At 43.0% G+C, this 9965-nt stretch overlaps 1 protein-coding gene across 2 annotated transcripts; it reads right to left on the reverse strand.

The window, feature by feature from the left end:
- Positions 1 to 3485: 3485 nt before the first annotated feature.
- Positions 3486 to 8772, reverse strand: LOC128770294 (fatty acyl-CoA hydrolase precursor, medium chain-like). Of its 2 annotated transcripts, none has more exons than XM_053884549.1 (13): positions 8534 to 8772; positions 7318 to 7510; positions 7112 to 7253; positions 5651 to 5784; positions 5409 to 5562; positions 5198 to 5302; positions 5025 to 5123; positions 4819 to 4962; positions 4676 to 4753; positions 4466 to 4604; positions 4249 to 4398; positions 4100 to 4172; positions 3486 to 4040 (listed from the first exon to the last, which is right to left on the reverse strand). In XM_053884549.1, exons 1-13 carry the CDS (start codon positions 8607 to 8609, stop codon positions 3791 to 3793), a joined length of 1737 nt encoding a protein of 578 aa, XP_053740524.1. In that variant the 5' UTR covers positions 8610 to 8772; the 3' UTR covers positions 3486 to 3790. The 2 variants fall into 2 exon arrangements, with proteins under 2 accessions (XP_053740524.1, XP_053740523.1); XM_053884548.1 differs by having other exon boundaries at positions 7318 to 7513.
- Positions 8773 to 9965: the final 1193 nt, after the last annotated feature.

Genomic DNA, 9965 nt, shown 5'->3' on the forward strand with positions numbered 1-9965 from the left:
AGGACTATAAATATCTTGGGGTCCTTGGGAACACTGAGGCCCTTTACAAAAAAGGACAGAGTGGTCTCGAGTTTTTGAGGAGGCTCAGGTCCTTCAACGTCTGCGGGACAATGCTGAGGATATTTTATGAGTCGGTGGTGTCCAGAGCAATTCTGTTCACTGTGGTTTGCTGGGGCAGCAGCACTAACAGACTCACCCGCAAAGCTGGTGATGTGGTGGGGGTGGATCTGGACTCCTTAGAGACGGTTATGGAGAGAAGGATGCTCCTGAAACTAAGGAGCATCCTGGACAACATCACCCACCCCCTCAATGAGCTCCTGGTCCTATACAAAAGCACATGGTCCAATAGACTGAGACTACCCAACTCAAAGACTGAGCGCCACAGGAGGTCCTTTCTTCCTGTACAATTCATCTCTGTAAAAATCACAATGAAGGCTTCTTCTTAAACTGCATTTTCTTGCACATTATTCATGTGGTTTCTAAGCTTTTTAGTATAGCTTTTTTGCACTTTATAAAATTATTTCTTTTTAATTTATTGTGATATGTTGAGTATAGAGCATGTTACGAACATAATTTCCCTTTGGATTAATACAGTTTTTCTGATACTGATTCTGTCTCAGCATGAACAAACAGTAGACATGAATTAATCCTGTGGAATAAAGACATTAGACATATAAATATGGTATCAAACGACACTGCTCAGTGTAACATCATTGGGAGAAGAATGTGCTGACTGATGGTAATGCAGACCTCTCAAAAAGAGCCCCGCTACCTTCAGCTCAGGATGATTTGAAAGACAAAGGTATTCACAACCACCCCCGAAGGAATGGCCTGGTAACACCCACATCCCCCCACCAAACATGTCGCTTTCCCACGTCCCATCTTCGCCAACACAGGGCGGAACATACAGCAAACTCATATCTAAAGACCGACACACTCATACATTAGACTCTAATAAAATGAGAGACTTGTAGTTATTTTCAACTGACTTCCTATTACTGTCGTAACTTGTCTGTTACTGTGGTTAGTGTCTAATAACAACCTGTTTTTACGTCATTTTTTGAGTTTTGAAAAAAGGACCCGGACCAAAATTCATTTGCAGGGTGTGTTGGATATTAGCCAACACGTGTTCACGTGCTTTTGTTGCTGCCTGTTGCACGTCCTGACTTTACCTGACAGTGACTGCTCAGTCTTTGTTTGTCAGTGCCACCTCGAGTGGCTCTTCTCCACTTGAAGGAGAGGTTTTGCAACGTTTAGACCAGGATCTTGGGTCCCACCCCCCATCCCGAACAAATGCGTTTGGTGAACATTCAAGGAATAAAACGGATTTATTACTGTGATGTACTGATTTCTGAATGACTGGTTTAATTTGTGTACTATAACCATATGTAAACAAACTAAAACCTTGTGAAATGATGATGGTCAGCACAAAAGAAAACGGCATCTAAATATCTATTTTTTTCATGAATAAAGTCTAAATAAGTGAAGTGTAATGAAAGAATCGCCTAAAACGTTCCAATTCATTTTAAAAACTGCTCTAACAGGCGAACAGTTTTTACTGTCGGGGGCGCCATCACTCATCACTCTACTGCTTCTTAGTTGGTAACTATCACACATTTGCAGCTGTCAAGTCAATGACCCACTGCTGCCACCATGTGGCAAGTGTATTAAAACTGAGCGGCCCAGTGGTGTAAAACAAAAAACTTCTGGCGGCCCTCTAGGAGGCGCTCGCGGCCCAGCCATGGGCCCCGGCCCTATGGTTAAGAATCATTAGTTTTAGCGTTGTTTTAATACAAATAACACAGCTGAATAAGATGATTTGGGATGAAAAGCACACCTTTACCCAGCGTAGAGAACCTGGAAGTCCAAGAAAACGTCTGCTCATGTCATGAAGTAACACTCTGGTCCAGTTTAATTCATTTCCTTCTACTCACCCTGATGTTCTGCTGCGGCACAGAGGAAGAGGAGTGTGGCAAGGAGCAGCGAGATTTGTTTGGTGATGGTCTTCATGGTGGTCTATGTTCTGCAGCTCTGGGTCAATTGAGGAGGACCACCAACCGTAATCTTCAGAGGGTCACACAGATCAGTACTGAGCAGGAGAGAAACCTCCAGAGTACAGTGTGTAAACAATGAATTCATTGCTTTATATAGGGTGAGTCCGGTATTGCACAACACCCCATTATATAACTGACAACCTGTTAACTCGATTATGATAAATGAGGTTCACAAAAGGTCGCTCACAATATATTGAGAATTTTCTCGCGACTGTTTTGTTTATAAAAATGCAAACAGTGTTACAGTTTGTTCAAAAGTTATTTATGGCAGCATGCTTTATTCATCCCCATGGGAAGTTGAGGAATATATATGTAGTCTTGGAATAATAATATTGTAATAATGATAATAATAATATAATCGCTGGAGCACCAAGCTCCTGTTTCATGTGGCAGTTGTTCTTGACAGAGGCGCGCTGAAGCATGGCTGGGCAGAAGGAAATTTACACTAAAACAGAACAAAACGTTTTAGATGGGTGGAGCTCATGCACATTTTCTATTGTAAATAATTGAAATCATAAAATTGTGCAAACAGAAATTAAATGTTGTGTAGTAAAGGTGTCCAATATTGTTTTAAAAGGCACACAAATGACAAGGTTTGGTTGTCTGACGCTAAGCAAGGCAGCGTGTTCACACTTTCATCCTTACACAAAGACATGGACATATTGAACAAACACAAGTGACGTCTTATCAACAAATCATCGCTCAAAAAGACACTGACATGTGAGTGAGCCAAGGAAAGGTGCGGCTTGATGTAGATTGAAGTTCAACACGGCTTATATGGTCAAAACCTCAGCTGTTATCTGAGATACCCTCAACAAGTGTGTTACCTCGTGACTGATCACATAAAACATGACCATGGGTGAAATGACATTTACAATATGCACAGCTCCAATTTTTAATACTTCTTCATGCAGTTACATGACTTTCAATAATTATGAATTTGAACATAGTTTCAGATGTCCGTTGACTTTGTTGTGGTTAGACAAAACACCACTACAATTGGCTGAGGATATGTAAAGCTAAGAACTACAGCTATTTTATCACATAGTACGTAAAGTTTCAAAATAGAGCTCTGAAACGAAAACCTTTATTTGTTGTGTTAACAGAAAATGACACTATATTCTTTATGCTAATGTTTCCCAGATAACTTCCGGCTGACTTCAGGAATAAACCGTAGCGAAGTCCGTTACGGGGCTGCCTATTTACTCTTAGAACTGTAGTTACACCCTAGTAACTACAATATCCCGTGTGTACCTGTGTAGCTGCTGACCATCTGTGCACATTTGAATCATTTGCAATTGAAAGGTGCTGCTTTTACTGTTTTAGCTTTCCAGTTTATTCATGGTAACAAAAAAAGTACAAAAGACATATGTGAGTAGTCCTTTATTGATAACGTTTCAGGTAAATAAATTGCTAAATTGTTTACTTTTATTAAGATTTTTCTTCATCAAAACCCAGTTTGTTTTGTTTCCGATATTTATTTATTTAAGCACTCAGAAACAGACAACACAAAAATAACTCCCAGGTTCCCAGGACCAATTAAAAGACATGGTATCTGATGTATTAAGAATGAAAAGTATCACAGTTAGACGCGATGGTTGACTCACTTGAAGTCAGTCTACGGTCGCGTGGCAGGGGCCGAGTTCCTGCTCACTCATATCCCAGTATAGTGTTTGTGGTGTTGCTATGTTCGCCATAGCCTCCATTGAGAGGAAGAATGAAATAAGGACGGGGTTTTACAGAAGGCAGGCAGCACCAAAGAGCTGCGGAGTGTGAACAAGGAGGGACAAGGAAGAGGTGATGAAAATCAACACACACTGAAGTGATGCATTTGGCGGAGCCTTCGAGTTTGGAAGCGTCTGAGTCAAGAAGATAAAGTGTTCGCTCTTGAGATGATGGCCGACCACCTGCTCCGCTCCGATTCCCAAATATGCTTCTTCTCTGTCATATTTGGGCCAGCTAACCAGACCATTCCCATTTGGAGACCTACACGCACAGAGTTTTAGTTGCGATGAGTTTGGTGTTTTCATCGTGTCGGGTCTTACCCTGTGCGAGCAAAGTTGGCCCAGTAGCTCATCACGATTCTGCCCAGTTTTTCCTCTTCAGCTAAGCAGGGCTCTGGCAACACAGTTCAGCCGACATGTTAACCAATTTTGCACCAACCTTCGCAATATAATTTAAATATTGGGCTCACCTGGTAATGTAAGGTGGGCGTGCGTGAAACAGAATCCAAACACTGATGAGATTTCATCTCCGTGGTCACTCCCAACAAAGCTTGGCCTCCTTGACTTCATATGTGACGGGATGTACGTGTACTCGTACACATATACAGTAGCACCGGCGTCTGTCAAAGTACAGGAGAGGGTCACACATGTGGCAGCCACTGTATGTTTCCCAGGACAGAGTGGTACCTCTGTGAGCATTGGCTGTAACAACAGCTGGAATGTTGAATAAAACATCTCCAATGAACTGAGTGATCGCGTCTCTGTTCTTCACCCGGTCCTCAGAGGTGACACCATACTCCTTCAACACCAATTCTCTCTTGTCGATCTTTTCAAAATGTTGAGAAAAATTATCCTTCAGTGTATTTATTCACTCCAATTCGACTGTGAGCATCTTACATTAGGAACAAACGAGGCCACCATTTCCGAAACTTGCTCAGGGTCCAGTCCCGTTGTCCAGTTCGGAGGTGCAAAGTTCTAAGTAGAGGAACAAGAGCTGAGCATCAAATGTGTTTCACTGACCCGCGTGTGAAAAGACTTACACGAGTCATAACGTAGCCCCCTTCATCACTGTTCACTCCTGTGATGAACGGCACCTTCTGAAGTTCATGACTCTCAAACAGCTGTTTCACCGGTTTGGTCAGAAAGTGTCCATCCGTCACCACCGTATAACTTAATGCACGAACCTCGAGAAGAAAAGGGATGGTTGGATCATGAACATTTCCCTCCTTCCATTAAATATTCTTACCTTGACAATGGCAAGTATTGTTTCCATATCCAGGTTCCTCATACAACTTGCAATCTTCTCTGTGGATTCAGCACTACATCCAGACATGTTCGCTACGATCTGGAAAAACCAAACCAAATTATTTCAAACAAATAAAGACGTACAATACAAATGAAATCCCTTTGAGCCCTCACCTGAGTGATTTCTAGAGAACTCTCCTGGACAAGAGCATCCATTGCGGCTGCACCACTCTCTGCAATAGCGTTGTTCAACAGGCCTTCAGTCAATGGTGAGAGAAGCTGCTCAATAAAACACGTGAAAAGGGTCCTTATTTACCAATAACTCCACTGAGTTTCTCAGTATGACTAGGGCTTTCCAAAATACAGGGATCGCCGCACAGCTTACCAAAAGGGACACACACACTCCACCAGCAGACTCTCCAAATATAGTGACTGAGTTAGAGTCTCCTCCAAAGTTGTGAATGTGCTCCTGGACCCACTTCAGGGCCTGCACCTGGTCCAGCATGCCCCAGTTTCCTGCCATGTGCTCGTCACCAGTGCTGCGTAGGTTCATCAGTTCAACCACAGTTTTGGTAGATCATCTCATTTTAGAATGATTCAGTCTAATGGAGGTTCTGCACAACTGACCTCAGATATCCGAGAAGTCCCAGGCGGTACTGGATCACCACCACAACCACATTCTCATAGGCTGTCAGGGCGGATCCATCATACGCTGAAGCTGCGCCTGTAGAAAGGCCTCCTCCGTGGATCCAGACCATGACCTGACCGGACAAAACAAATATCGGCCTTGAATTCCAGGATCTTCCAAGGCTTCTGAGTCTCATATCGTGTACCTGCTCAGATGAATTGGTCATTCACACTTCACTGAGAGTGGCCTATATATAGCAGGTGGAAATAACTGTTTTGTTATAAATTTTAACTTTTCCTGTGACTCTGTTTTACTGGTTGACGATGACTTCATCTTCGTCTTCACCTCAGTCTGTACCGTGATTTGTTAGTGTTGAGTTATGAGTGTTTCAGTGAGTTTTGGGGGTCTGTTGAGCGCGCCAAAATGCTGCGCATGTGCATTAAAATGGCTGCTGGATCGTTCTTTTTTTTTTTCTTTAAGAGTGTGAGAACTGCAGCTGCTCGGAACTTATGTTATTTTCTCCATCACTTCAGGTATGGAATGTTGTATTAATTTATGTACTTTAATTGTATGTCTTTATATTTTGTATGTGTCATTTATTTACGTTTTGTACGTATGCTTTGTTGTGTTGTATTTCATTTTTTTTCACATGTAGAGTCTGTACAGTGAGCTGAGAGAGTGTGAGAACTGCAGCTGCTCGGAACTTACTTTATTTTCTCCATCACTTCAGAGAAAAAAAATACAATTTGGGAGAAGAATTGACTCTTCAATTGGTTAAGTGCCTGAACACAACGCAGAGCATCGGTCAGTAAGAGGGGACCGGTTACGTATACATTGGATAAGTATAATTCCATAAGTGACAGCAATGACTGAGACGTGTCGAGTGTCGTGGGAAAGGGTTTACCATTAGAAAAGACAGAAATATGACAATGGACTTTCCTTCAAGAAACGCACCAGTGCAACACATCCTCACTCCCATGGGAAAGTTGACTTTTGCACACTACAGTGACGACAAAAACAGCCTTCAGTGTTGCATGTTGACGCACTGGCAGTGCGACACGTTAAAAAAAGACTGATGTTTGTGCTGAGTGAAGCATGGGATGGCACTCCATTCATTGTACATGAAACAATGAGTCCATCCCAAATGAAATTCCGTCAAGTCATGGTGACCAATATGATTCAGTGAAGAGAGCTTCCGTACGTCTCACTGTCCCTCGCGCCCCTCTGCGACGCTCCACTACCCACCCACGCACTACGCTCCTTGCATGCAATGAACTCCCCCGACTGAAAACATTGAAACGCCTATGTGTATGAATCAATATGCAACGCAGAAAGCTGCCTTTGTCATCAGTTCAGGACGCAAAAGTCCACTTTCCCAACGTCCACATATTATGTAAGGTGGACAAGTAAGGATGATCAAACAAGAGACAGGCCATTCATCTTTGAGGAAATGTTCTCACCGCGAGTTTCGCATCTTCAGTTCTGTTTGCAGGGGTGTAGATGTTCAAGTACAGACAGTCTTCTGACACTTCCGGGATTTCTATTTTATGTCCCATATAATTTTCAGCCAAATCCACGCTGAGATCTCTATCTTGGATGCACCTGAACACAGAAACATTTTCATTTTTTTCTTCACCTTTGGACTAAGAAGACAATTGTTTCTCACATGAGAGGCTGTTTGGTGGCATTTCTTACTCCTTCCCATGCTTCCACTGCCTGAGGTGCCGCCAGTCTCAGTGTAGGGCCCACGGGTGGTTTTGCGAAGGGGACCCCCAGAAAGGCATGAACCTTATTCTCACTTCCGTTTACAGTCAACACTTCACCCCTCAGGCTCCCGAGCTTCGTGTTTACAACAGGTGCTGCTGCGAAAAAGATAAAAACAGACGTAAATCCATCTACTTTGCTCCTGTTCCCTAGTTGGTGGCGCGGGGGGCTGAAAAACAAAATGACCGCAATTTTCCGGACTATAGAGCGCACCGGAATATTAGCCGCACCCACTAAATCTAAGACGGAAACTAGATCTTGTTCATACATAAGGCGCACCGGTCTATAAGCCATGGGTGCAGTGGTGCTTAAAAACTAGTTTTGAAAACGGGATCCAGCTTAGAGAGTGTGAATAGCGGAAACAAGCTGCGTAATACGGAACGTCTTGATTTATCCAGCTGCTCTCACGATAGACAATGTGCAGCTCTCCAGCCGGGATCAAGTCAGCGGCCAAAACCCGACTCGCTTGTGTGAGTGCCGAAAGCACTTTGTTTCGAGACAGTGTCTCACATATTTTATTTATATTAAAGCCCTCAAAATGCGCTGTTTTCGCACGTGTGCCCAAAGTTCCGACACCGCTGCCGGTCTCAGCGGCTGCTTCTCGATTCCCGATCTCCAGGAGATCGACTCTGTTGACGGAGCTGTGGACACGAGGGCGACAACAGCTCATTTCGAGGGCTTTAAGGGTAAATAAAAAACCTCTGATTTCATCTGATTTCAGGCTGTAAAAATCCATATATTAACTGCGCTGTTGTATCGGCCGCAGGGCTCAGACTGCGAGAAAAAAGTTTACAGTCTGGAAATTACGGTACTTGAGGCAGATTTCAACAAACAAATCTTTCCGTATTTTCTGTCAAGGGTTACCAGAGCATGTCAGCCTTCTCTTTGTTACCCCATTGATCACATCCATGAACATCAATGGTTTCTAATCTTGTCTTTTCCACTCCCAAAACTCTTTCAAACCTGGATGCAACAAGCATCATAGCAGGTCCTGTAAAGTCTCCCTTTCCCTCGGGCTGTTACTCTTCTGCCACCGAGCAGCCCTGACTACTTACCTGGTGCTTACTGTTCAGGTGTATGACGCCTTATCATAGATGAATAAAACAAACTCTACTCACCTTCTGGTTCAACGGCAGCACAGAGGAATGGAAGTGTGAAAAAGAGGAGCAAGCTTTGTTTGGAGGCCATATCCATGGTGGCGTACGCGCAGCAGTTCTGATGACAAGGGAGACTTTTGATCTTCGTCTGTCACAAGTTTGTCCCTTGATCTGCCCTTATAAGCAAACAGTATTGTCAAGTGTTACAAAGGTCCACCCGCCTCAAACATGGGCGACACAGCCACCCTCCTAGACTTAAATCCACGTTCATGTCAGTCCCATTGTGACAAGCATCATCGAGTGTAAAATATGACTTTGATTGTTTGCACTGCAAACGTTGCAGTACACGTGACTTGTCAGATAACAAAACACCATGGCAATGTTGTTGGCAACATTGCAAACACCACACATGATTCTTCCAAGCCCATCGCTACCATTCACGGCAATGGTTTATCGGACAGGAAGGGCCCAATGTATGGATACTGAAATTAACTGTAGCTACTTTTTTCACCCGTTCTGAACCCTGCTGCTTAAACAGCAATGTGGCTAAAACATGGATTTTTAGCAGCAAACAAATATTGAATCTAGTCACATCAGACCAGATATTTTATTGACATATATACACACACACACACACACACACATATATATATATATATATATATATATATATATATATATATATATATATATATATATACACTGTACTGAGAAGTTAATGTTCTTGTTTGTACAGTTTTTTATTTCAATATTTATCAGCCTCACTTATATTTATCAGACATTTTCCATCTCTGGCTGAGAGCCAGTGAATTCCTCTTGGGTTCAGCCACGTTCTGCCATGCCAAACTAGTTTCGAGTAACATCTGAATACAATCGCAGCAGGGCCTTGATTGACACCTGGTTGACATTCCAGAGCCAAGACAAAATGTGAATATCAACTATGTAATTCCATCATCTCTGCTGGGGTGAGGCAGTAATATTCATTGACAGTGATGGTGTTTGAGGTTGCTCGGGATCTTGGCAGGATGTGTACAACACGCCTCACTCATGAGCTGTGGGTGGCTGGTCCTCTCTGAGTACTTTTCTGGACATGGCTGTGAATCATTCCAAACCACAGACCAGCACATTGCAGACTGCATCTCAGTTGTTTATTGCTGCATGTGCCTGGTTCACAATTTGACTTCAGTGCAGCTTAATATAGAGATGGAATGAATAAATGGTTATTATCATTGAATAATCTGAAGTCGCTGTTCTTTGTTTGCCTACTTGCCTATATATTTCCAGGTATACCTCATGTTTTGTACCTTGGACGGAAATTCGGAAATTGGACCTTGAAACTCAAAAAATTTTGTAACCTATTTGATCTCAGGGCCCACGTTTCCCCGAACAGATGGGCTCCGGGGCCCATTCAAGTAATAGAACTGATACATTACTCTTGATTTCATTTGTGACC

This window comes from Synchiropus splendidus, chromosome 14, assembly GCF_027744825.2.
Source record: "Synchiropus splendidus isolate RoL2022-P1 chromosome 14, RoL_Sspl_1.0, whole genome shotgun sequence".
NCBI lineage: Eukaryota > Metazoa > Chordata > Actinopteri > Syngnathiformes > Callionymidae > Synchiropus > Synchiropus splendidus.